Source organism: Oculina patagonica, chromosome 4 (genome assembly GCF_052425735.1).
Source record: "Oculina patagonica isolate OP01 chromosome 4, crgOcupat, whole genome shotgun sequence".
Classification (NCBI taxonomy): Eukaryota; Metazoa; Cnidaria; class Anthozoa; order Scleractinia; family Oculinidae; genus Oculina; species Oculina patagonica.
In genome coordinates this window covers 746975-773040 of record NC_135761.1, presented here as the reverse complement: position 1 = coordinate 773040, position 26066 = coordinate 746975, and the positions used below count along the sequence as shown (strand labels likewise).

The 26066-nt window shown below is 38.0% G+C and overlaps 4 protein-coding genes across 8 annotated transcripts; 3 read left to right on the top strand and 1 right to left on the bottom strand.

Moving 5' to 3' along the window:
* The first annotated feature begins 239 nt into the window (after positions 1-239).
* Positions 240-5128, top strand: LOC144649040 (transmembrane protein with metallophosphoesterase domain-like). Its single transcript, XM_078508501.1, has 4 exons — positions 240-978; positions 1884-1959; positions 3544-3709; positions 4461-5128. The coding sequence occupies exons 1-4, from the start codon at positions 247-249 to the stop codon at positions 4789-4791; spliced, it is 1305 nt and encodes a 434-aa protein (XP_078364627.1). The 5' UTR covers positions 240-246; the 3' UTR covers positions 4792-5128.
* LOC144649038 (NEDD8-activating enzyme E1 catalytic subunit-like) lies at positions 5073-22738 on the bottom strand. Of its 2 annotated transcripts, none has more exons than XM_078508500.1 (19): positions 22616-22738; positions 14246-14363; positions 13984-14064; positions 13237-13319; positions 13034-13114; positions 11706-11749; positions 11278-11342; positions 10678-10756; positions 10130-10209; positions 9800-9902; positions 9365-9478; positions 8715-8768; positions 8564-8600; positions 7837-7918; positions 7342-7442; positions 7063-7126; positions 6712-6766; positions 6301-6550; positions 5073-5611 (listed from the first exon to the last, which is right to left on the bottom strand). In XM_078508500.1, exons 2-18 carry the CDS (start codon positions 14360-14362, stop codon positions 6456-6458), a joined length of 1335 nt encoding a protein of 444 aa, XP_078364626.1. In that variant the 5' UTR covers position 14363; positions 22616-22738; the 3' UTR covers positions 5073-5611; positions 6301-6455. The 2 variants fall into 2 exon arrangements, with proteins under 2 accessions (XP_078364626.1, XP_078364625.1); XM_078508499.1 differs by lacking the exon at positions 22616-22738 and adding an exon at positions 15738-15819.
* LOC144649036 (uncharacterized) lies at positions 15861-20558 on the top strand. Of its 2 annotated transcripts, none has more exons than XM_078508495.1 (3): positions 15861-16388; positions 16967-17357; positions 18648-20558. In XM_078508495.1, the coding sequence occupies exons 1-3, from the start codon at positions 16101-16103 to the stop codon at positions 19910-19912; spliced, it is 1944 nt and encodes a 647-aa protein (XP_078364621.1). In that variant the 5' UTR covers positions 15861-16100; the 3' UTR covers positions 19913-20558. The 2 variants fall into 2 exon arrangements, with proteins under 2 accessions (XP_078364621.1, XP_078364620.1); XM_078508494.1 differs by having other exon boundaries at positions 16967-17366.
* On the top strand, positions 21972-25751 carry LOC144649037 (NAD-dependent protein deacetylase Sirt6-like). Of its 3 annotated transcripts, none has more exons than XM_078508496.1 (2): positions 21972-22115; positions 23304-25751. In XM_078508496.1, the coding sequence occupies exon 2, from the start codon at positions 23314-23316 to the stop codon at positions 24709-24711; it is 1398 nt and encodes a 465-aa protein (XP_078364622.1). In that variant the 5' UTR covers positions 21972-22115; positions 23304-23313; the 3' UTR covers positions 24712-25751. The 3 variants fall into 3 exon arrangements, with proteins under 3 accessions (XP_078364622.1, XP_078364624.1, XP_078364623.1); XM_078508498.1 differs by having other exon boundaries at positions 21972-22119; XM_078508497.1 differs by having other exon boundaries at positions 21972-22126.
* Positions 25752-26066: the final 315 nt, after the last annotated feature.

Below are 26066 nucleotides of genomic sequence, written 5' to 3'. Positions count from 1 at the left end.
TTATCGCATTGCCAGTAAATACGGCAATGCGATAGTAATTCAAAGCAACCGGGTCGTTCCTTCCAAGATTTCACAACTGTGAAGTTTGTTTTCCCACTTTGGAATCTGTTCGGTGGGTCTCTAGGTACTTCCGGGGAGTCGTATGTAAATTCAGGAATGGAATTTCTGGAAAAGCGGAATCATAAATTCCGTCTGCTCCCTTGCCAATGCGCGCGGTTGAAAGCCTGGGATCGAAATTGTTCCAAGATGGCGTCAGGAAGGAACACAAAGTTCGACAAAGTTCTTGTTATTGCTGGGGCGATTGCAAGCATAAATATCGTCTCAATTCTGGGAACCACGTTCTTGGACCTAAACGAGAAAACCAAGTATAAACTTATTCTGATTCAAGGCTTGCTGGCAACGCAATCCGTCATGTTTTTCTCGGCAAGATATCTGTGGATTCGAGTGTGTTCTCCACTATTTAACTCTCCTTCCTTTATAAATAGAGTTCTTTTCACATTTGTGATGGCAGTTCTGATCTTAGCACAAGGTAGTATCGTTCTTGGAACGATATTTTCCGGCGTGGAACCACACTGGATTTCTTTGTCATCTTATACAAGTTTAGGAGTGTTAATCTTATTGACCACAACAACTGCCATTTTTGATGCTGCCACGTGGATGTTTGGCGTTCTAAATATACGATCTGGGTTATTCACATCAAGGGCACACTACACACGAATTCAAGTTATCGCAATCATTCTTATTTCTATCACGCTGGCAGTGCTGGCGCTACATAATGGCTTTAAAGATCCTGTCGTAAAGAAGATTAAAATTCCACTAAAAAATCTGCCACCTGAAATGAATGGATTTACAATTGTGCACCTTCCTGATCTGCATGTTGGACCCACCATTGGAAAGACAATGCTTGAGAGAGTAGTTAGAACAACAAATCAGTTAAATGCAGATGCCATTGCTATAACTGGAGACCTAGTTGATGCCCGACGTTACTAATCGAACCAAATCGAACGTTCGATTAATCGAACTTACTCGAACTGAATCGAACTGTAATCACGCGATTAGGTTCGATTAAGTTCGGTAATCGAACAGAATCGAACTCTCACAAAAAATTTTGAGTAATCGAACTAAATCGAACGTTCGATTAAGTTCGATTAGGCTCGATTAAGTTCGACTGGGTTCGATTTGAAAATCATGGAAAATGGATGTTGATTAAAAAACAACGTTATCTAAATCTCATAATCTTAAGTAACGAATTCCGCTTTCAAGGACGGGTTTTTTGCAGTTAGGTTAACTTATGTCAAATAACTTGAAAACAGTTTTTTAGCATTGTTTCAGTTTATAATATTTTGCTTGGGTTATAGTGTGCGCAGCTGACGGTTTTGTTGGGGAGCGAGTGAGCGGCAAGGTCGCTAGAAACAATCGGCAAAGTGAAAGAAGGCGAGTCTTCGCAGTAATCTCCCACGCGTGCTTTCCGACGAAATCGCCAGCTACGCAGACTACTTGGGACTCCATAGGTTGATAACATGAAATAGAACTAGAGTGAAGGAGGATTTATTTTCTATTGTCTGTTGAACTTTGCGTTTCGGGTTTTTTTGCCGAAAGTCCATAAATAAAAAATTTATTCATTTATTACTGTTACTTAGACAGACTGTTCAATTATCTGGTTGTATGAGGGTGAATTTAAGATTTGTCTTTTGTGTTCGATTAAGTTCGATTTGGTTCGATTAGTTCGGAAATCGAACGGAATCGAACTCTCTCACACAAAGTTTTGGGTTCGATTCTGTTCGATTATCGAACTGATCGAACCGAATCGTTCGATTAAGTTCGATTCAGTTCGATCAAGTTCGATTACCGAACTGTTCGATTAGTAACGTCGGGTTGATGCCACCGTGTATCAGATTCGACAGGCTGTTAAACCACTGCTCAAATTGAAGGCAAAATATGGGGTATACTTTGTGACAGGTACATTCAAAATGTAGTGTCAGGCAGTCTTGTGTAGAGAGTCTCAGACAGTATGTTCCAACCATCTAAAGCAAGCATAGTGGGATCAAGGGGGGGGGGGGGGATGGACTGCCCTTTTGGCCCGGGGGGGTACTCCCTATAATGGCCTATACGGGGAGGCTCCGCCCGAAAGGGGTACCTTTTTCAGGCGTCAGGTATATAAAAGGGTAGGGATTTCACGAGTTTAAGTATATGAAAGGGTATGGAAATCTGTCATTTGGCTATTTAAAAGGGCCTTTAATTAAAATATTTCGAACAGACGCAATTTATGGCTGTATTATTTTAATTTATTAAGCGCTACATAAAAATGACAAGAACACGTCCTATTTTAAGTCCACGCCATGTCTCTTAGGTATATGAAAGGGGTACCTTTTTTCAGTTAAAGGTATACGAAAGGGGTACAATTTCTGTCAAAAATGATATATAAAAGGGTAAGGGGTTAGAACTTGGGGCGGAGCCTCCCCGTATAAAACTTTTCTGAGTACCCCCCCCCCCCCGGGCCTTTTGGTCAGAGCACTGGACACCAGATCAAGCAGTCCAGAATCGAGCCCTGGCTGGGGTAACTGTGTTCTGCTCTTGGACAAACTCTTGCAGTGCCTCCCTCCACCCAGGCACATCATTGGGTAGTGGTCAAGCATAGGCCTTTCTCGATTATGCTAGTAAAACTGGCATTTAATGCTACTAGAAATTCTCGCATAAAGCCAAAAAAATGCTTAAATAACGCCTGATTTCTTTAAAAAATGCCACTTGAATTCCAAAGAATGCTTTGTTTTATTTCAAACAAAACGTACGAACTCTTACATTATATGCTCATATCAACAATAGGTGACACTTAATAATTGTTTGTTTATAAAAATAAGAAATAAAAAAAAATATTAAAAATTTTTTGTAAAAAAAATTAAAAAAACACACACGTAAGTAACACAACACAAGTAACACAACGCACAAACAGTCGAAACAGACAGAAAACAATCAAATTAAGTAATCAAAATTGTGAAACTTAAGGATTATTTATCCTTCTGAGTGCTGAAATCTGGATTACAGTCATGAAAAATGACAGAAAATGCTAGCAATTCTTTTTCAAGAAAAAACGAAAAAAAATGCTCGTTTTCCCAAAAAATGCCGAAAAAAATGCTAGCATAATCGAGAAAGGCCTAGTCAAGCATCCCATCCTGGGGGAAGTTGACTGAAATACTAGACTATCCCTTGCTCTACCATGCGAGAAGCTTTGTACAGAGCCGGTTGGCTAGGCTGTGCACTTCATGCCTCATCTGCAGACATTTGTAAGGTTCTCCACATGCCTCTAGCCAACAGATAATATATTAGAGATGCTGAGGGGGTTGTGCCTCCCTCCCCTCCCAGCCCACTTCATCTGGAAAAATTATTGAAAAATATGTTATTCGAGGCAAAAAAAAAAACTGTCGATCAATAATGCACCCAGAAGTTTTATAGGGTTGGCAGAGCATACCCAATCAATAGCTTCATTAGAATTTTCAATGTAATGCAAATGTCATCTCTGGAATTTTCTTTTGATTTTTGTTATAGGAAACCATGAGTACTACACTGGTGATGTTGATGGTTGGTTAAAGGAATTGGAATATCTTGGTGTGACTCCACTTCACAATGCTCATGTAATGCTAACACATCCAAACCAGCCTCATGCAAAAATATGTCTGGCTGGTGAGGATGATGTAGAAGGTAAATTTCTCAGGTAAGTTGCACAAATATTTTTCTAAATATGTTTTTGCCAAATCCTAAATCAACTTTGTTTTACGAGGGTTTCACGTAACAGTCTTCGACTGACAAACCTGTGGCCCTCGGATTCCCGATCAAGTGTTGGTTTTTGTGGAGGGAGGAAAACCGGAGAACCCGGAGAAAAACCCTCGGAGCAAGGACGAGAACCAACAACAAACTCAACCCACATATGGTACCTGGCCGGAATCGAACCCGGACCACATTGGTGGGAGGCGAGCACTCTCACCACTGCGCCATCCTAAGCTGTAATGGTTATATGTCTGACCCCTGAGTTGTTCAAAAGATGGATAACTCCTGCCTCGTCCCCAGACGTCCTCCAACAGTGTTGGTCATGCACGGTTCGCTTAGGATTGACGGACTGACGTGCACCATGGCCAATCATAAATATTTTACAAAAAGGTTTATTAGCTAAATATGAGAACTCGGAGCAAATATTAGTTAATACTTAATTACTTAGTACGTTATCATTACCCAATAGATCATTACTGGCTGCTAAAGAATCTACATAGTTCCACTAAGTTATTACTGTTAGGTTGTTTGCTCGAGATATGTTGAAAAAAAGTTTGCTCTCCATTGACTGATAGTTTAGGGAATGTTGTATCCAAAATGAAGTTTTTAAAACTGGTTGGAGAGCTTAACAAAATGCATGTAAGTCAAACAGGATTATAAACATTCTAGATCGTGTTAAACTTAATATTTTGTTTTAGATCTGGGGACCATGGCAGTGATATCAACAAAGCACTAAAAGGAGTTGACAACAACATTCCGACAGTTCTCCTTGCTCATCAACCTAAAGCTGCAAAGCTTGCCCTAGATAGTCACAGTGTTGATCTTGCTCTAACTGGTCACACACATGGAGGGCAGTTGTTCCCCATACATCTGTGGCACCTTGTGCGAGAACCATATTTTGCAGGATTATACCGGCATAAGTCAGGATCGTATGTTTATGTGTCTAGTGGAGTTTATTTCTGGGGCATGCCTATGAGATTGTGGTCTGAAGCAGAAATAACTCATGTCACTTTAACTACTGCCGCATAATAATTAAAATTGTAAACAGAGGTACTACACACTAAAAAGTTTGTATCACCAGAATACTAGGTTTTATTTCTGTTTGTCAACCATAAAATGAAGTGAAAAAGCAAATGAAATTATAGAGTATGTTTTGGAAAAATGCTACTTTGGGGGAATCATTTCCTGTACATCTTAACAGTTCCAAAGAAAGGATTGTAAAGTCGAATCTGAATTTGTCATTTTCACGAGCAATATTTTAATATGAATATAATTATAAATTAATTCACAAGTCTGAAAACAATCAAACGCACTCTTGTCATACATGTAAGTGTATTTTAGTATAATAAAACACAAAATACTATTATGAATGTACTTTATTTTATTTGACCTTTTTCTGGAGAGGGAGGGGGTGTTGTAACTTTCTTATTAGCCTGTAAAAACATCATTTGGAGATAGGGCAAAGAAAAAGAAGTAGGGCCATGGAGCAAGGAGAAGAGTAGGGGGTGAGGAAAAGAGGGCCCTCCATTCTTGTCTCTCCCCCAATGAACCACCTTCTTTGTTTGCAGTCTTCCACTCACAGCCTGTTCTTTTCACCCTATCCCCACCAATTTGTCAGCTCTTTAAAGGCTGCTTTTAAATGAGAAAAATAATGTAACAGAAGAAATTTACTTTATTTACAAAGAATGGGGTTTACAAATTTACTGTACTTACATTTTCTTTTTTATAGAATACAATTTCTCGCCTATTGTATACAGATCTCAAAATTTGTTTTAGCCTGAGAGTCTGGAACATCACTCTCTGTAGCTGTTGTTTGGGCTCATGACATAACCTTCCTTCCTCCACCAACCTTCCAGGGGCGGATCCAGGGGGGTGGATTGGGTGGCTAGCCACCCCCCTTGATCCACAAGAAAAATGAAAATGAACACAAAAAAAATAGAAAATAAGGACAATGACACTGGGTAAGGTGAAAAAGTGTAAATATGTTTAGCATTTGCACCCTTTTAGCCAGTTTTCTTACTGTTTTCTTTGCATGAATCAAAATTGAACGAAGCGATTTCACAAGCAAAGCATTGACTCTTCAAGTCGTCTCCAGGCCACTTTGCTAGGGCTAAAAATTTCCACGCTCGTGGGTGAACAAAACAACGCATATCTGTTCTTTCGTGTAAGTTCGTAAGTTCAACTTCAAATTTCAATCATTGTTCTTAAGAACTAGAGTTTCTTTCCCAAAAATATAGTTTTGTCAAATTATCAAGGAAAAACAGCGGTTTAATAGATGTTTAAAGCTACTCAGAAATCACTGAAATCACGTTTAAGAGGCTTAAACTTTTTCAAAATTTTCTGGGGGAGCATACCCCCCGACCCCCCTAGGGGCATAAAGTCTGCGGCCCATAATAATTTGGCACAAAATAATTTGGACTCCCACTTTAAAAATCCTGCCTTAAACCCCCTAGATAAAAAAAGGGCTTAAACAAGATAGTAAACAAAAATATTTGTCAACAGCCACCCCCCTTTGAAAAATCCTGGATCCGCCCCTGCCTTCCCTACCTTGGTGCGAGAGGGAGTGTTGCCAGACGAGCCCAAATTCTGGTTGCAAATGAGACAACTGGAACATAGGTTAAATAATTTTGTTTTATGGACACTCCTGTCTGTCATCTCAATACATGAGATTAAGGTTGCAATAGCAATAACATTTATTCCATTCCAGAGAAGTGTATTCTGCAGATTATTGGTTTAGGAGTTGTGGCATCAGCTACAACCACTTCTTGTCCATCAATAAGGCCAATATCTGCCATGAAAACAGGAAATGAAATAATGTAATGAAAAATTCCATGCCTTGTGCAACACACAGTACAGCTAGACCCAATGAAACACTGAGAAAGTGGAAAAATAGTTTGGATTGTTTTAACTGAAAATAATTAATTTACCTGTCAGCTAAAATTTCCTTACCTTTTAACTTTTTAGGAAGGTTTTGTTTTGTCCTCTCCTCGATAGACTTCACAGACTACAAAAAGCACAAAATTACACAAAATCAAGTAATATGATTACAAAATCTTTTTTAATTAAAATCACAACTCAGCTAGGGTACATATAAAACAAGTGTGATGGACCCTCTAATGTTTATTGCTGTTCAGCAACATTTCTCCACAAAACAATAAAAATGGGAGGGGGGGGGGCTTGATGTAAAAATCTCCAGATCATAGAGAGAATGGAGCTTTTGCAGTATGTATATAGCAGGAGCTGTAACATAGGGCCTCAATGTACAAGACAACTCACAGCTAACACTCATAATATTTTTACCTGCATGTAAAGAGTTTTGTTTTTCCCATCAATCATGGTTGTGAGACCAGGTGCTTTCATTTGACTGTAATAAAAAAAAATTAATACATTTATATTTTTACTGTTGGAAGAAGCAGGACCTTGAAAAAAAGATAAGCACTGACAACCTGTTGCAAAATAAATAATAAAAATATTTATAAAAAAAGGATTTTAATTAATTAACTTGAGCATTAGTTAACATTCTCTACATAAAGAACTACCAGTATAAATACAGCTGTAATCACAATTACTATCACTCACTATGTTGGGCTCTCCATCAGAAAGTCAATCACAGATTTAAGGGTGGCATCCTCTGGGAAAGTTAGACTTTGAGGTCGCTGGCTACAAGCTGGACAGTCCTCCTTGAAAGCAAGTAGTAAATAAGGCAATTAAAATTTACTCAAGTTATCATGTAGTCAGTTCTTTGCAATACAAAGGTCAATCTTGAGCCACACAGCATCCATACTAGATTATCACCGCCCTCCTAACTGAGCTACAGGGCCTATATAATTTAGTCGGCAAACAAAGGTGATGTAGCCTGAAGGTCCTAGGTTCAACTCCTGGGAGGTCAAAATAATTTTCTTTGCCTTGTGTGGTCTCCAATTTCCTTTGTGAGCTAATCCTCAGAAGGATTATTTAATAGATACTTTAAAATATAATTTTATATCATTATTATAAATAATTATGTTAGAGTATTATATGTATCAAGCTATAATATAAAATTATAACAAGTCGGATAATTTCTAATTTAGCTACCTTTCTCTCAGCCTCAAAAGTGTAAGTATACAATCCATCTGTGTCGTTGAACACCATGTAGTTGTTTAATGGATTACAACAGCTGTTTAGGGATAAAGGTAAAATGCAAAGTGTCAACTACAATAACTGTGTGAGCCCAATGAGCAGCAGCTCTTAAAGACTGCCCCAGCCCTAGGCTAGGGATCTAAAGAACCTGATGACTAATCACTGGTCAACATATTTTAATATGAGTATTGCTTCCCCCTTGGACTAGAATGCTAGTCAATGCCGGGGAGGGGAGTGGGGGACTGCCATATGAAAGGGACAGGGATGCCCATTGTCTTGCTTAGGGGCTGTAAATAATTTTGGTCTAACTTAGGGTGTTTAAGACATAATGCCAGCATGTTTATGTGTAGCTGCTGAGGTCTCATTTAGGGCTGTACATGAAAAATTAAAATGTGCCGCTGTCATACTGTGTTAGCAGTCTAGACCAATCAGTATGACAAATGGTATCTTTAAGGGGTCTAAACAAGCTTGAGCCATGCCAAGATTGGTCTCATTTACATGTAGGGTTTAAATTGAAATTTTCACACTAGCATCCCTATCCATTTAAAATGAAGACCCCCCCCCCCCCCACTCCTCTTGAGATCAATCTCATTCACCATAATCATTAATTTCCTCCCAGCATTTTTGTCAGGTTGCCCATTCAGCGACTGACTAACACTAAAAGAAAGCATTACCACCTTACCTTGATACTAATTTGAACACTTCGAGAGCACAAGCCGCTAGCAGAAAGGAAAGAATGAACAATATGATCAAGACATGTAAATATATTAAGTATATATGGACAATAAAGGGCTCTTTTACAATGCAACATAGTGCAACACAACTCAATTTACCTGCAATGACAGCATTAGTGGATGCTACAGCAGGGATGATATGCTTGACCACACCTTGATAAAAGAACAAGATACATGGAGTTAATTACTATTCATTCCAATATTCACTACTACTGACATGATAATTTTTTTATTGCCCAGCAGATAATTTACAGTCTGTGGTACTTATACATCAAGACAACATCTACTAGTTGATGATTTTGTTTTTGTTTTGGTCTTGTTGCCAGTCTCCTAACGGCAATGTAATGAATGAGGAAATAAGACACTTGGCAAGCAAGAATATAAAGAAGACAATTTTCACACTTAGATGAACATTGTGTTGTTCCAGAAAATTTCCATACCCCTCCAATGGAAGGCTTTTTGGTTTGAATCCCCCACCCCTCTGGAAATTCCAGTTAAGCTCCACACTTTCATTTAAAATTTTGGCTTTTTTGGCTGGTGGGAACATTTATTTTCTGGAACTGCACATTATAATTAAATATTGGCAAATAATAGCCGATTCCCTCTATAGCGCGTGCCTGCAGGGAATCACGGTAGTTGTATTCATCAAACCATGCGCGAGACTTTAGCAACCCGCAGCGTTGCTGAATACAACTACCGTGATTCCCTGCAGGCGTGCGCTATAGAGGGAATCGGGTATTGCAGCTCACCTTGAGCCAGCCTGTAAGTGACGCCCTGTATGTTAAAACTTTCTGCTCTTTCTTTGGCTTTGTCATAAATCCACTGAACATGAGCTGGGTCATCACCATCAACAGAAACACCCTCTGAAACAAAATGATATAAATGACTACATGCATTTCAACCCTTTTATGTATTACATTATATCATCATACTTTACAGCAAGGCGCCCAAAAGTGTGACCACTTTTAATTTATTCAGATTCTTTTGTGCAGATTTAATCCAATCAGAAGTCAACTGCAAGCTATCCACGGCTATTGATTGGATTAAATCTGCATGAAAGAATGTGAATAAATTAAAAGTGGTCACACTTTTGGGCACCTTGCTGTAACAGTAGAAAGTAGTTGCAACATATTACAAATCCATGCAAATTTTGTTCTCTGTGCCATCGCTGGCTTTTCACATACCTCCAAAAGGATGTTCTTGAGGCCAAACTAACACCTTGGCATATTCAACACAGTGCTCTGGCAGACGAGGCGTGTGTGCAATGGTACATAAAGGAAAATTTACCTGATAGGCAAAACATATTATAACTATTAAGAAACAAACTACTCAAACATCAAGCTTTAATTAAGCAAAGTGTAGCAAAGTTGTATGCATTTGTAAGCATCCCGATTACTGGCTAAGAAATTATGAAATGCAAGAAGCGTGTAAACTTGTGAAAAGCAACTTTTGGGGTCAGTTTAGCGATATTTTTACTTTGGTGTGGTAAATTAGTAGGATAAAAAAAATCTTACTTGCGGTGGGTAGAGATCAAGTGTACACTCCACACAGGCTGTTAAACCCGGTATAATAACTCGTGCATTGCCTTTAAAACCTGTAACATTAAGGGAAAGGGGATAAATAATTAGTTCACAAGTTAATGTTGGCTCATTTTCTGTGTAAGAAACATCTACAAGAAAACAAACGATCCAGTGTCAACTTGGCCATATGTTCTTGATGGATAATCAAATTTGTTAGAACTAAGATATATGTCATTACAGAGAGATGTTTAGGTTAATTTTATCTTTGGTTTCAAACTTATCAAACCAGTTTGACTTTTATTTCCCTTTGTTTCAGATTATGATAATGAACATAAGACAATAAAAATTAAAAATCGAACTGGTTTGAAAAAAATTTAAACCCGCTATAATAACTCGTGCATTGCCTTTAAAACCTGTAACATTAAGGGAAAAATTTAAACCAAAATAAAGTCACAATAGAGACAACATGCTTTACTTAATCAAGAAAGTTCTTGATTATAATAATTAAAAATTTTCAACCAAAAGCAAAGCCCTTAGCTTACCTTCTGTTCCACCATCTACCATGGGAATAATACTAGTTTGATCCAATGTGTCATCTTCATCATATTCTAACAAACTAAGCTGCAACAGTGAATAAGTGAAATTTAGCTCTCTCTAATAACAATGATTCAGGAACTCTTATCTTGAAATTCTTGGGGAAAGCTGCTTTTATTAATTAGACCATTTCATTATGTACCCAAAATAATGATTTCATTATATATTAAAACAAGGACAATGAATTTGCAGTGTGATACATACTGTGCCATACTTTGCCAATTGACAAGGTTTTATGGCACAACTTTGAATCTAATGTTCTTTTTATTTTTATTATTTGATCAATTAAAATCTCAGAGCTGAGGATGGAGATGGAGTTGATACCTTATCACATGCTGGGAGCATGTTTCTGTGTCAACTTTGCTTCTACACTTCTTTGATAAATTTTGATTGATCAATAAATAAATACATATTAAATTAATAAATATTAGGTAAATAAATAAAAATTAAAAAATAACGACTTTGTTTAGCAAGATAAACCCTCAAATTTGATTAAAGGGTTTCGAAAAATAAATTTTATTATTAACAATAACCAATTAAGTACACACCACCATTCCATTAATCCATCTCCTTGCTACAATTGAATCTAATCCACACACTATAAGGTGAAATCCTGCCATAAATAAATAACACAAAACATAAGAAAGCTCTGTTGTTTTACGTATACCAGGAAGTTTTTTGCAGCTTGCTATGAAATTTTATTGACTATGGTCATTGCAAGATAAGAGGTGCAAAATGTTGATACCAGTAAGTATATCACCCATACGCAATACAAAACTTTGTTACTGGTACAGCAAAAATGTTGCGACATGTCTTCATTTCATGGCAAGTTATGTTAGGGATTTTTTTGTGCAACTTCTGTCACAACAACAGGCACACAAAAACAGCCAAGATAACCAGCTAGGGTAGGCACCTTCATAAGTTATTTTTAAGTTCTGATAATAATTATTACAATCATAGATCAGACTTCACCAACCTCTATAAAAATCTGTATCATAATCCTGAATCTTTTTAAAATGTCTGTCACATTCCCTGTCAAGGATTCTGAGGATTTTTCTTACAAGAAATATAACACTCACAGAACCGTGTCAAGCAATTCGACTCATTATAGTCCCATAAAGGGAATTTAAGAGAAGTGCGAGATGCGCCTCGTGCTTCTCTTGCACTTATCTTGTGTTCTTAAAAATTCCCGCATGCTTAGATAACTCAATAATGCACTTGGGCACGTTTTTTTATTTCTTTAATGTAACCTTTGTTCAAATTTTTCCTGGCCCATTTGTTAACCCTTATGGCCCAAACGTTTTATAAATGGCCCATAACTTTCCAATGACAGGGGCCATGGGCTCGTTTGCCTGTTTTCCTTCCTAATCCCTGTTTTTTGGAAAATCTCCAGGAGTCAAAGGGTTAATACAAAATTGACTCCTACATGGACATTCAAACCTATTAATTGCGACCACTTATATAGTAAGTTCATTTCAAAGCTAATACTGTACTTGTCTAAAAAATATTGTTAACTGCTACTACCACAGAAGACAGGATGACCTAGCTGGTTAGCATGTTGGAAACCAGATCAAGTGGTCTGAGTTCACTTACTCAGTTGCCAGGGTCATTTTATTAGTGCAGAATGCACTTTTGCAATGGTTTGGTGGGTAGTCGTCTGCTAAACCCCTCAACCACTAAACTTCTAAAGCGCTCAGGCGCTATAGTATAAACTTTTAATCGGCAATAAAAATTATTATTCAATTAATATCAATTAATAAATTATTCCTCTGGAGGGGGTAAGGGGTGGGGACGCCTGACCGTGTGCCCTTGGTAAAATGGGGCGTTTACCAACTTTACTTTTCATGTATTAAAACAAACAAGGAAATTTCTCTAGGATTCTGAGTGGTTTTTGAAAGTTGTTTGGTTCCAGACCTCATACTAGTTTTTAAAAAAGAAAAAATGTTACTTTTTTCGAGGTCCTCTATTTAGAACAGCTTTAGAACAGCTTGGCCAATAGAACAGTAAATGCACCAAACCTGACAGCCTTCAAGAAAAGCCTGCCGTCTGACCAAGCCCATAGCAAACGATGCTAACTTTGAATTTTTTTTAACTAGTTTTATCCATAGCATTACTTTTAATTTGATAAGTATTCATTTATTTCGTATACTCACGAGAATCTTCAGTTTTGAAGGAGGTGAGTTACCAGGAAGATGAAGAAATGATATTGTAAAGCTGATGGAGTAACCCTATTCAAATAAAGGCTTACGGTACTTCATTCTTAAACCCCTCTGTACTTAAACAAGTCACGAACTCAAAGGATACGGAGTTACACAGCAACCTGCTACTCTACTGTTGATGAATTCTGCGGCAACTACAGCTTTTGCTCTGCCTATATCTTTTGGTCTGCAAAAGACAAAAAATACATTATACCAGGACATAAAGTAACCCTTTCTACTGTTTTATTCACTAAATAAAGAGCAATTTATTAAATTAAATATATTACAAGAAGGCCTTTTGATGCTTACCTAAACAGAAATTGTCTATTTAAATTTGATACATCTATTGTGTCCATATCAATAACATCAATGTTACTGAATCCACTAAGTGCCTGAAAATAAGAACAGACAAAAACAGTTGACAGTGTTTGTTAGGGGAAGTCTTTACTTGTGAGGGAGTTAGAATAGTAATTGGAGTAGAAAGAGAGTTTACAACCTAGTGAAAATCAAAAATCAGAGTCGTAAGCTGAGACATTAGCTTGATGGAATCAGCGTTGGAAGAATCAGAACATTTCCAGTTTCACGTCTTTTTCTGTCACTTATGATCCAGTGAAAAGTAGATATAGATTGTCTGAGTCGCAAGCAGAAGAGGAAGAACACAATGCTAATTCTCATGCCCTCCAAGTGCTTCCTTTTTGCTTGCAACACTGACAATCTAGAAAGATTTCACTAGATCATCGGAGTCATAAGTGAAACTCAGCTTACAACTCAGTTGGTTTGATTTTCACTTGTCTAGTTTGTAACATTCTGGGCTTCTGATTATGACTCTGACCTCCAACTCTGTCACTTGTGAAAAACAGCCGTTAATAATACAGTATTATATTATACTTGAATATGACGGAGTGCTAGCTGTTTGCTAGAGAATCAGAGTGGATGTCAGGATTTAACACAGTAATTAAAAAGGAATACTAATTTACAGCACAAGAGGTGGAGATACCATAAGGTTAACATCTTAAAGGTGAATAGTTTTATCACACTAACACAATAAAGACTTACAAGATCCTTAAGCAGTTCACAGCCTAATCCTCCAGCTCCAATTACTAGGATTTTGGCAGTATCAAGCATAAATTCAAGAACCTAGTGGGAAAAAATAACAGAGAAACAAATAGTAATAATGCAAAATTTTTGTGCAATGTATAATACCAGGCCAACAATTCCATGTTTTAACAGTTATTGAAATAAGATGGAAGATTAGCCAATGTGCTTAGAAAAGCTTCACGTTGTTTTTAATTATTTATAAATCAAAACCTAGAGCTACCTGAGGACCAGGTTCAAAGTCTTGATGAGCCAAAGGACCACTTCTTAACAACAGCTTCTGAACATGACTCCATCTTCCAGACCATTCACATCCATCAGGTTTATTTTCCACCAACATTCTGAAACAATTAACACAGTATAGAGTAAGAAAACCCCTCTGTTCGAAATTTCAACTGAAGTGTGGGCTTTCTAAATAAAAAATAGTGCTACATCAAAATTTTGCAAGCTATGCAATTTATTATCAGCAGACTAAATATCACAAGTCTGGCCTCAGTTGTTCAATGGGTGGAATCCACCAGAAAAATCGCTATCCAGTGAATGAGTGTTGGCAAAACAAACTACGCTATCCACTGGATAGTGATTTATCCAGTGGATAGCGCTATCCACTGGATAGTGATTTATCCAGTGGATAGCGTTATCCATCCTATGAACAATCAGGGCCAGTTATAAATCTTGATCTTAAAGAAAAAGAACATAATATTATAAAAAAAATATAATTTTTGCCATTTATGGTAACTGCATTTTTAACAAAAGATTCAATGCTTCATCCCGACCAAAAAAGGAAAATATTTCAAACATACACAATGTTATTGTATTTAACAATAAAATTTGCCCATAAATCGTTAATATAAAACTATTTCACACATCATAGATTAACATTTTTAAGTTATGTAAGTGTATCCCTAATTAGCTATACGAGCTAGTGCCGTAAATCTTTAATTAAATTTTTGTAAATATATATGCTATGAACTTCCTTTTATGCCGTTGTTTAAATAGGGGGTCACCATAATGGCAATGCATTTTTGTCTTTAGGTTCTTTCACATTCTTTTTTAATAGTCAATAATTTGTAATTACAACAAAGACTTACTTCCCTTAATTCACTGATCACAAACTTAGTAATGACCGTGGACAACAATGAAATCCAAATTCTCTTTAACACCATATTTGGATATATATATTTATGACCCAACAACAGTTTTATGAAACAATGTTTAAATAAATTATTTATAAATTTATAAGTAACCAATGGAAACGTACCACTGTACCATATAGAATTAAATAATTAAAGCAAAAGATAAATATGTGAAAATGCATTTTTTTGCAAAAGTAGAATTTGCTTTAAGTTGTCAAATCAAAATGATTGAAGATCAGCAAACCATGCTATCGATTTTCTTGTGGCTCTAATCGTCCATGAAAAACTGTGTACATTTAATTATGCACAGTATCAGGGAGATTTGGGGCTGATAAAGATAAATTTTAATGTTACTTTGGTCGATCATTGTTGGAGTCAATGGGAAGATCGCAGTTTTTGAGCAAAATTTGGGCGCTCCGGGGTTTGCCTGGTTTGGAAAAACCCGAGCTATCAGCTGCAATAACTTGAGCTCGTGCAAGCATTAAAATAAATAACTTTTGCGTTTGAACAGGTAAATACTATAACCCAAGGATTAAAAAGTATTATTTATAAAAAATGACAGCAAAGTGGGCTACATACGGAGTTTCTGAAGCATTTTCTTCGACCTCCATTTTAGTTCCCTGTGTCTTTCAGAATTAAAACTACGTAACCGCGCCAGTGAACTCAGTGACCGTGCCTTCCGAAGCGCAGAGCAAAACACTTGAATGGATAAAATGACGTCTGAACTAAAAATATTTCTGATTTCTTTCCATTCATAAAAACATGTTATCCTTTTACAGCAACAGTTGTCATCTACGAAAATAATTCTGCAGAGTTTGCACTTCTGCATCATTCAAATTTGACTTGCCACGAAGCAAATTCGAGTTTTCACTGGAGTTTTCTACTATCGTGAACTTCGATACATCGATCGAGCTTCAACAGTTGATAAGAAAAGAAGAAACCATGGCTTTCTCCAATCTTCAAGCGATGTTCAAGTTAGCTCAAAGACCAACTCATACAATCAGCGACAGAGAGGGCGAAGAATTTGAGGTCAAATCGGACGCAAAAGATGCACTGTTGATTGTTAAAAACTGCACCGACTGTCATGCAAGCTTACAAGAGAAAGCTGCTAAGTTGCTCGTGCAGAGCTGCAATAACTTCGTGCTGGACATGAAATCTACCCTGATTTCTGGTACACTCGAATTTCTGTCATGCAAAAAAGTTGTAGTGAACTTGCTTGAAGGTGGTCAGGTAAGGAATGCATTGATAAAAAGAGTAAAGCAGATCATTCCTTTTGCATCCAGTAATGAGTTGGTGAGGGAGGTGTCATGATCTGAAACGTTAAGTATTTCTGCGGAGATTGCAAACAGCCACACTTTCTATCCAGGGGCCATGGTCAACACTGGTCTTTTTCCAACCCACTGTAAGATTGCCCCACCTATAGTACCCGGGGAAAAGTGCATACTCCCTAAAATGGACTATATATAGGGAGGCTCTGGCCCTGCCCCCCCCGCCCCCAACTATTACATCCCCGTGGGAGAGAGAAGAGGTCGTAGGCTTTTTAAATACCGGTACCCCAAAGCACCTCAAATCAAACATAAAAGTTGTTAATCATGAGAATGCTTGTCACTCTACTACCAAATTATTATTACGATTGACTCTGTGACCTCCATATAGACTTCCCAAATGGAACACAACCCTCCCCCCCCCCAAAAAAAAAAAAAAAAAACTTCCATCCCAGCTACTTGAGATCCTATTGTAAGTAGGTAATACTTCTTGACTTGCAGACATTGGTATCTTAATGAACAAAACATTTTTTTCTTTTGCAGATTCCAATTATTATGGCTGATAGCACCACTGATCTAACAGTCAATGTACTACAACATTCTCAGTTAGAATCTCTGTATCTCCACCAGTCAAGTAACATTGAAGTCTGTGTACTTGGAGAAAACCCTACAAAACACCCAGTGTCTTTCCCAGCAGACGTTCCTCAGCATCTACAGTTTATTGCTCACTGGGAGAAAGAGGGAGAAGAACAGAAGCTTATTTGTGAGAAAGTTGTGAGGGAAGGTGTGTTCCCCACTACAGAACGTAAAATGAAAGAGGCTCAAGAAAGAACTGAAAGAGACCTGGAGAAAATGGCGTCTGCTCTTGTGGACAGTATCAAGATCACACCCAAGGGGCAACAGAAAGATAAACCAAGCCCTGGAAAGGCAGAAGGTTCATCAGGTACTGGGGCTGAGAAAAAAGGACACTAATTAAATTATCTTGTACCATCACCCTAAAATTGTTTACTGAATACAAATTTAATAACATTGGAGCTTCATGGTTAAATGGCTTAAGAGATGACTAAATAGTAACAGGAGTTTATTATTAAACATAATTCTCAGTGCAAATCAGAAGGCAGTATGCAACTTGTATAACTCCTCTAACAGATACTTTCCGGTTGAACCTTACAACTTTTGTATACTGTTGTCAATATAGCTGCCCACCATGATACAGTAAGGGGGGAACAAAAAAAAAAAAAAAAAAAAAAAAAAAAAAAGGGAAAAACCAAGGACCACTATAAAGGCCCCACAGTAGAAGTTTGCCATGATTAGTTTCATGCTAATTCCTCTGTGTAATCCATAAAATGAGTTCTTAAAATGTGCCATAAGTTTAATATTTGATATTTACTGGTAACTTATTAATTAGACTAAAACAAAGTTGCCTAACAACATAGGAGGGCAGTTATGTAATACCCAATTGTTATCTTTTTTGCATGTCAATTTGTAAACAAATTTTGTATTACAATTATTTTATTTAGACACTTAAAGTCTAAAAATAAATAAACAGCACAAAATAAAATATATCAGTTTGTATTCATTTGGTATATAAAATCTCATTGCATTGAGGAGTTCTTATAGTTCATTATTAGACAAAAATTTCCCTGAAATTTGAAGGAATTGCACAAGATCAACACAGCTTGTCATCCTTGCCAATGTTTTGATTGAATGTTGATCTATCTTGGGAAAATTATTAAAACGAGCTGGAAAAGTTTTTCATTTCTACATACCTAAAAGGCCCTACAATTTTTTTTGCACACACTAAAATGAAATGCAAGTGGTTGCTTAGAGGAAGCGGTTGCCCAGGGAAAATGTAATGATGATGATGATGATGATAATTAATGTTACACAATAATAATAATAATAAATAACAATAATAATAATAACTAACAATAATAATAATAATAGTAATAATAATAGCAATGATTATCAGTAATAAATAATAAATTATAATATAATAATAATAATAATAATAATAATAATAATAATACTTTTTTCAATGGGCTCCTTCAATAATTCATTGATCACCTAATCACCTACTGTCACTCACTTGACTGATATTAAGTCTAAAATTTCAAACAATGAAATAAGAGAATCACGTATAAAAGTGATTGGAGTGATGGTCATACTTTTGAGCTGCTTGCATTAGTTTACAGTGTGTGTTTTTTTTTTGGTCTGTACGCAGGCTCGCCTTCAACAAAACCACCCTCAGGGAAACCTAGAGGTGATGCACCTATACCCCCCCCCAGTGGAAGACCTCATCACAATATCGAAGATGAAGATGACAAAAAAGAGTTTTTTGACTCACCAGAAGAACTGGAGAAAAAGATTGATCTTCTTGCAAAATGGGTTAAAGAGAGCAAACACTGTGTCATGTTCACAGGTGCCGGCATAAGCACAAGCACTGGAATCCCAGATTTCCGAAGTGGCATGAACACTGTGCTGAAGACAGGCCCAGGTGTGTGGGAGCTGCAAGCCAAGGGGGTTGCTCGCAAACCAGGTGCAGCCATTCCAAATATGTTAAAAGCAATACCCTCCCCTGCCCACATGGCCATAGTGAAGTTGCACAAGGAGGGGTTGGTCAAGTTCACTGTGAGCCAAAACGTTGATGGTCTCCACTTACGCAGTGGCATCCCTAGTAATGAGCTTGCCGAACTTCATGGGAACACCAACCTGGAGAAGTGCACCACATGTGGCGCTAAATATTTGAGAGACTTTGACACCCGCACTGCCAGGAGGGTTCATGACCACCTTACCGGTAGATTCTGTGATAACACCAAGTGTCGTGGACCACTGGTTGACTCCATCATAAACTTTGGGGAGAGTCTTCCAACTGAGGAATTGGAAAATTCTTACCAAGAAGCAAAGAAGTTGGACCTGATCATTGTGCTTGGATCCAGCCTTCAGGTGTATCCTGCAGCTGACATTCCAGCCACTGCTGTGCGACGTAAACAGAAGCTGGTCATATGCAATCTGCAAAAGACACCACTCAGTGCTAAGAGTGCCCTTCAGATACACAGCCAGATAGATAAAGTGATGAAAGGGCTTTTGGAGAGGCTTGGCTTGGAGATACCACCCTTTAGAGTACGTCGTCGCTTTGCTGTTGATACAAGCCAAGATAAAATCTTGATACAAGGCCTTGACATAGAATGTGACACACCATATTCATTCTTCAAGCAAGTGTCTGTGCGTGTGTCTCAGGAAGTTAAAGGATCGAAGAAAGTCGTAGCTGAGAAAATCCTAACTCAGGAGCCTCTAGAAATGCATTTCAACCAGAGCCTGGATATCTCAGAAGCCAACCCACTGGCTGCCGACATAGAGTTGGGTTTCCATGGTCATTACGGTGAACCGAACATGTCATTCAGTGATTCTATTACATGCCTTGGGAAGACTCTGTTCTGCGCAGAGTATGATCTCACTACAGGGCAGTGGTCACTGCAAAAATACTGAAACAATTTACATGTATATGTAAGACACTTTTGACCTAAATATTGTGTCAAAAACGTTTTTAACATGAGGGGAACTTGTATACTTACCGGTGTCTGTGGTCAGTGCTTAGCAACAAAGTTCTTTAGCGGATTAAAAAAATAGGGGTATTAGTCTCTGGTAACTTTTAACAAATGCATGAATTAACAGAATGATGGCAAAAACAGTAAGTCATATAAAGTAACTGGAGTCATTAGAATACAATATTATTCAGGGAGTAATCGTGTTAGTGTGCGACAAAAGTAAAACCTTTGGTTAGTGTGCAACACAAGTCAAACCTTTACCAACAGAAACCTCCAGTAGGCATACAAAGTAGCCAGACACTGTGTCACAGAAGCACTACATTTTTGACCACTCATAAGTTGACCTCACTGTAAGTGGACACATATTGCTAGTCCGAAGGGGCTTGTTTTTTTTCCAATGATAAATATTACAAAACTTCCAGGTGTTTTCAGTCAAATTGGTACTTATTTGTAAAAAAAAATATTGCACTTGTGGAATAATATACAGTAGTCAAACTGTACCATAATTTGGATTTTGTATATCAGTAAATAAACCAAAATAAATGGCTTTGTGTAACTGCTGCTATTAAATGTTGAAATTAAGTGAACTTCGTAGTTTATCTTGTACTTATATTTGCAGGGGGAAAATACAAACTGATACTAGCATACAATGTGCCTGCTAGTGTAAGTCAGGCCCCAGTTGTTCAAAAGATGGATAACGCTATCCACCAGATAAATCACTATCCGGTGGATAGTGCAGTTTGTTTTGTTAACACTTATCCATTGGATAGTGATTTATCCAGTGGATAGTGTTATCCACTCTTTGAACAACTCAGGGCCCAGAATGTTATCATCTATCAGAGTTTGATTTTGACTAGATGATTTACCATTGTTTTTTTTTTTTTTTCACAAGTTCACTGTTGTTGCAAATACCCCAACTTAAGCTTTACTTCCTTTTTAAGATCTTATAATAACAGGGCTGCAAATAACAGTCGGTCATTGGACATTGGCCGACCAAAATTTGCTCATGTCCGACGTAATCCTAAGTGTGGTCAGACAAAACGTCCGGACAATTTTTGATCATAAATCATTTTACAGCAATGATGAATAAAAATCTGTCTGACCACAATTTTGTTTTGTCCGACCAAGATGGTGTCTTAGTAGGACATTATATCCAATTTAAGTTAAAAAAATATATATATTTGCAGCCCTGTAATAAGCTTTCCTGTATCCCACCTCCACTTCCCCACCCCGAAACCCAGACCGAAGCCAACTAAGGAGCCATATGACTGCCTTACTGACCTGAGCTCCTGCCTTGCTCAAAGGTAATCCATTTTCAGAGTTGCCAGTAGGACTGTCTGGAAAAAAAACACTCATCAACTGAAAGGTTTGGTGAAAAAGGGGTGATAGCAATTTTTGGCTAAAATTAAACATTGCAAAAAAAATAGTTTTTTTTTTTTTTAAAAAAAAAAAAAAATTTTTTTTTTTTTTTTTTTTTCAACAAAAAAACTCCTAAAAACACTGCCAAGAAAAACCGAGTTTTTTGCATACCTTATATCTCAAAAACGGAGGGAAAAAACAGTGAAAAAATACAGGACAATGTTTAACACACACACAAAAACCTGTGTGCGAATGGAGTTGTTTTAGAATATTTAATTTCAGCCGAGAATCACTACCTCTCTTTTTCCACCAAACCTTTCAATTGTACATAGTTGCTGTGATTTGCAACTGCCAAAAAAAAATTTATCAGCCCAAAAAATAGTTCCTAGAAATTGGTGATGAGTAACATTTCTATCAAAATTAAGAAAAATTCAGAACACCGTCAGCTGTCAGACACAGGTTGTCCTAAAAGCTGGAGTCCTCGAAACTCGGTAATCTTGAATTTGTCAAAATTCCCTTTATAGGTTTTGTCTGATGTGAAACTTTCACTGACCTGAGCAAATGTAGTCATTACGGGTTTTAGGATTCCGTGCCTTGGTGTCCACAGTTCCGGGTTTCCAGGATTCCAGCTTTTATAACCCGTCAGATTCTATTTATAGACTTGACCCAGTCCTTCGCTCGGATTGTGGTTGCAAAAAGTGCGAAGCTCGTCATTTTGACAGCATAGCAACAAAACTTGCATTACTGCGACGAAATTTTTCTCAGGAGAAAGGTCCCACCACTGTGTAAGTATAACGTAAGTTTAAAACATTTTATGTGTTTGAAATCGGGCGAAAAAAGAGCTTTATCTTCAAACTATAAAGCTTCAAAAATTGTGCGATTGCGATCTGGTTCAATCTTCGATCACTTCAAGAAAAAGAAGCGACGAACTGATTTTTTTTACCATCTAATCTTCGTGGATTCGCTGAAAAATAATGTACAGATAGTTCAAACAACATTAAACTAACTTATAAAGCAGCCCAAAAAATTCCCGTTCCATTGAACCTCACTCCGTGTGTGTTTATAGCTATAAACACGCTAAAAACCTTCTCGGGCCTCATTCGATTGATTCAGATTGATTCGAAAGAAATTTTCCTTTTATGTGGAAGAGCTGAGCGTGATTGAATCATCAATCGGAGTAGAGTTAAGATGAAATAGAGAGTTTCCGAAAAATCTTTTTAAAACTTGTGTATAAACAACATTGATTTAAGCTTATGCCAAGCTAGCAAAATTTTTATAAGCTTACCTTTTAGTACACGGCTACCGGCGAATGGGTTTCTTCTTAATTTCTGTCGTGCATTCAAACCGATGGCATACATATCGAGGCCTTTCGAATGTCTTTTGTCTCATGAATATACTGATATGGTGAAAAATCCGAAGCAAACAGAAGGGAATACATTTGAACATAGTTGATTTCAAATATTAGAAAGCGCGGGAAAGAAGCGTACCGTGAGTGATGTTGGCGCAGGTGGCCTGGGCCTCGGAGACGGAGAGGGGGGGGGGAGAGGGGGGGGGGGGGGGGGGGGGGGGGGGGGGGGGGGGGGGAGGGGGGGGGGGAAACCCCCCCCCCAAGCAAAACGCCACTCCCACAAGTGGCCCAGGTTCAATCTGGGAGTTCTCATCCGTCATTCTTTCCAGGTTCTCTGGTTTTCTAGCCTGCGGAAAGGGGGCTGTATTGTGCTAATCCTCCCTCCACAAAACAATGCCAATTCGATTGGGAATATACGGCCCCAAAAGCTTCAAGCTTTATACCCGACCTTGTCTAGATAAAGGTTATATTTATATTTTATTTTTACCTCCCATAGATTTCCTACCACCCCCCCCCCCCACCTTTTTATTTCCCAGGCCCCGTCTATCTATATCTGATCCCTTATCTGTTTAGTTCAAGTGTGCTAGCTGAAAGTAAATGTAATTTCTTCTGCTGTTCTTTTTAGTTGTATAAGTATGGCATCTAATGGTTTTCCAAAGAAAGCGTCATCAGGATTACCTATGGAATCCATGTTTGCCAAAGCCCAGGAAAGCATGAAAAATCTTCAAGATGACTACAAGAATGCACCAAAGGTTAAAGACAAGGTTCCAGTCAAGAAAGAAAGTAAACCAGATGCCAAGTCCAAAGCCAAACCAAAGCCAACACGTCCAACACGGAACACCACTGCCCCCAAACCTAGTAATGCTATCTCGTCAGAATTTGAGAAGAGGGAATATTTTGATTCAGAAGAGGTTTTGACTGAAAAAATTGACCAGCTGGTTCGCTGGATCCGCGCAAGTCGCTACTGTATTGTTTTTACAGGTGCGGGTATTAGCACAAGCACAGGGATCCCAGATTTTCGGAGTGGTGTGAACACAGTTCTGTCCACTGGACCTGGAGTATGGGAGCGCAAGGCCCATGGGGCACCATTACCACCACCACAGAAAAAATTACAGACTGTTCTGAAAGCTCTGCCATCTCCATCTCATATGGCACTGGTAAAACTTCAAGAAGTAGGGTTAGTCAAGTTTGTTGTAAGCCAAAACACTGACGGTTTACATAGAAGGTCAGGCCTTGACCCCAGTATGCTCGCCGAACTTCATGGCAACACGAACATGGAGTGTTGCCTGAAGTGTGGTTCAAAGTTCATGAGGGACTTTAGAACCCGTACAGCAAAGAAAGTTCATGATCATCTAACCGGGCGTTCATGTGACAACCCAAAGTGTGGGGGGCCTCTTGTGGATTCCATCATCAATTTTAATGAAGACCTGCCTGAGGATGAGCTGGAGGAGGGATTTCAGCATGCTAAGTTAGCAGATCTGTGCATTGTGTTGGGTTCAAGCCTTAGGGTTTACCCTGCTGCTGATATCCCGGGGGATATGATTAAGAGAGGTGCCAAGGTTGTTATTGTCAATCTGCAGAAAACCCCTATGAACAAGAGGTGCGCAATGGAGGTTCACTCCACTATTGACACTCTTGTTCTGGGGGTCATGAAGCGCCTGGGCCTTGACGTTCCCTCTTTCAGGTTAAAACGCTGCTTTGCTGTGGATGTTTTGGCTGATGGTCTGACCATTCAAGGGTTAGATCCCCTAACCCTTACACCATACTCCTTCCTCAAAGGTGTCAACATCAATTTGCCAGACCTAAATCTAGACATCCAGCTGGAAAAAGAGCCCTTCCTTATCAAGTTCCCTGGCCATGTCGCCCCCTCAACAGACAACCCTCTGTCACTGAGCCTCACCCTCACCTTTCAGGGCCACTATGGTGAGCCAGAGTTGGCAGTCAGTCACCTGATCACCGATTTGGGACGTACTGTCTTCATGCTTGAATTTGACGTGGCAGCCGGAGAATGGTGCATTCAGAAGCAAGGATAAAGTGGATGATGAAATTTAAGGACTGCTCCTGGAAAAATGTTGGTTCTAACAAGTTTTTGAGCAGCAGTACAGTGTATATTCAGTTTAGCTTTGCACGAGTGACTGAAAGAATGACATTGTTCTCTGTTACAGCCTGTGAACAGTGATCTCTGTTATAAATCATATTTAAAAGGTCCACTGTTAATCGATTTTATTGTGCTGCTCATTCACAAGTATCAAATGGGTAACTAGGGCAAGCATTTGTTATATTTACTTGTTAAAGCAGTGGCAAGGATTATTATTTTTGTCAACAGGGATGACCTTTAAGCACTAACCCACATTCCCAGACAAGTTGCAATTTTTTGGTGCATTTGTGCAAATCACGGGTAATTTTTCATGCAGTTGGCAAGTACCGCCAAAAGTGTCTTTGACTGTTATTAATACTGTTGTTGTTCTTCAAAGTCTGTTTAGTCAGGTACCCAAAGAGCACAAAAGATCAATCCTAATAGCCCAACACAAATTTGAAAAGTGTCAAGATGTGTATAATGTTGGCTCTATTAACTCATAAGACCATCATTTTGACAGCTGTATCAATACATTGTATTGTTTTCACTCTGCCATGATTATACAGTGTATGATGAAAAGTAAATTTATAGTAATCTTAATATTCTATAAATAGGAGTTTTGTTTGAGGGTTGGTCTCTTGTGTAACTCATCTCGCTACATAGTCAAACGTTGCCCCCCTCCCCTCAAAAAAAGCAAAACATTAAAAAAAAATAAAGAGCTGTATGGCCATAATGTTGTTCCATGACTGTCCTAGATTTTAGACAGATTTTTATTTTTAGTGAACTCTTATCAAAAAGTTAGCAAGCTGGGTTGTCTGTATTCACAGACACTACACAGATTTTGGCAGGCCATGTAATCAGAGAGTATGGAGAGTCTTGCCACTACCCAGAAAGAAACCTGTTACTCTTGTAAAATATAAGGACTTGTATAATAATTGTGAAACCATAGTTTGTAGATGATGAAACTTTGTTGCCAACTGGGAAGCTTATTTCAAATTTATAAAAACCTATTAAAATTATTTCACAATAATGTTGTCTATCTGCTGTTTGTTTTTGCCTTTTACTGTCTTAGGCCTGCATTAAGTGATTTTTTTTTGCCAACTAAGATTTACTCATAAAAGCTCGGCCACAGCATTAATTTCTAGTAATTCTCATATATTAAAATTGAAAAACACTCTCATTATACATGTCTAACTATACAATACTTTTCTGTACCGTTGTCTACCAATCATTTATAAAAAATACTGTCATGTCAATCTATCTATTTTTGCTCAAGCCCCGGAGGGGAAAAAACGGGAAAAAAAGGAGAAA

What these genes read in the sequence shown, in the direction of transcription:
- LOC144649037 (XM_078508496.1), top strand. Translation starts at nt 23,314, where the DNA reads ATGGCATCTAATGGTTTTCCAAAGAAAGCGTCATCAGGATTACCTATG.
- LOC144649040 (XM_078508501.1), top strand. Translation starts at nt 247, where the DNA reads ATGGCGTCAGGAAGGAACACAAAGTTCGACAAAGTTCTTGTTATTGCT. An exon ending in CTGGAGACCTAGTTGATGCC is followed by an intron (nt 979 to 1,883) that starts CGACGTTACTAA and finishes CGGGTTGATGCC; the next exon opens with ACCGTGTATCAGATTCGACA. An exon ending in GTAGAAGGTAAATTTCTCAG is followed by an intron (nt 3,710 to 4,460) that starts GTAAGTTGCACA and finishes ATTTTGTTTTAG; the next exon opens with ATCTGGGGACCATGGCAGTG.
- LOC144649036 (XM_078508494.1), top strand. Translation starts at nt 16,101, where the DNA reads ATGGCTTTCTCCAATCTTCAAGCGATGTTCAAGTTAGCTCAAAGACCA. An exon ending in ACTTGCTTGAAGGTGGTCAG is followed by an intron (nt 16,389 to 16,966) that starts GTAAGGAATGCA and finishes TTTCTTTTGCAG; the next exon opens with ATTCCAATTATTATGGCTGA. An exon ending in AAAGGCAGAAGGTTCATCAG is followed by an intron (nt 17,367 to 18,647) that starts GTACTGGGGCTG and finishes GTCTGTACGCAG; the next exon opens with GCTCGCCTTCAACAAAACCA.
- LOC144649038 (XM_078508499.1), bottom strand. Translation starts at nt 15,769, where the DNA reads ATGGAGGTCGAAGAAAATGCTTCAGAAACTCC. An exon ending in GTGAACTGCTTAAGGATCTT is followed by an intron (nt 13,320 to 13,983) that starts GTAAGTCTTTAT and finishes TCTTATTTTCAG; the next exon opens with GCACTTAGTGGATTCAGTAA. An exon ending in AATAGACAATTTCTGTTTAG is followed by an intron (nt 13,115 to 13,236) that starts GTAAGCATCAAA and finishes TGTCTTTTGCAG; the next exon opens with ACCAAAAGATATAGGCAGAG.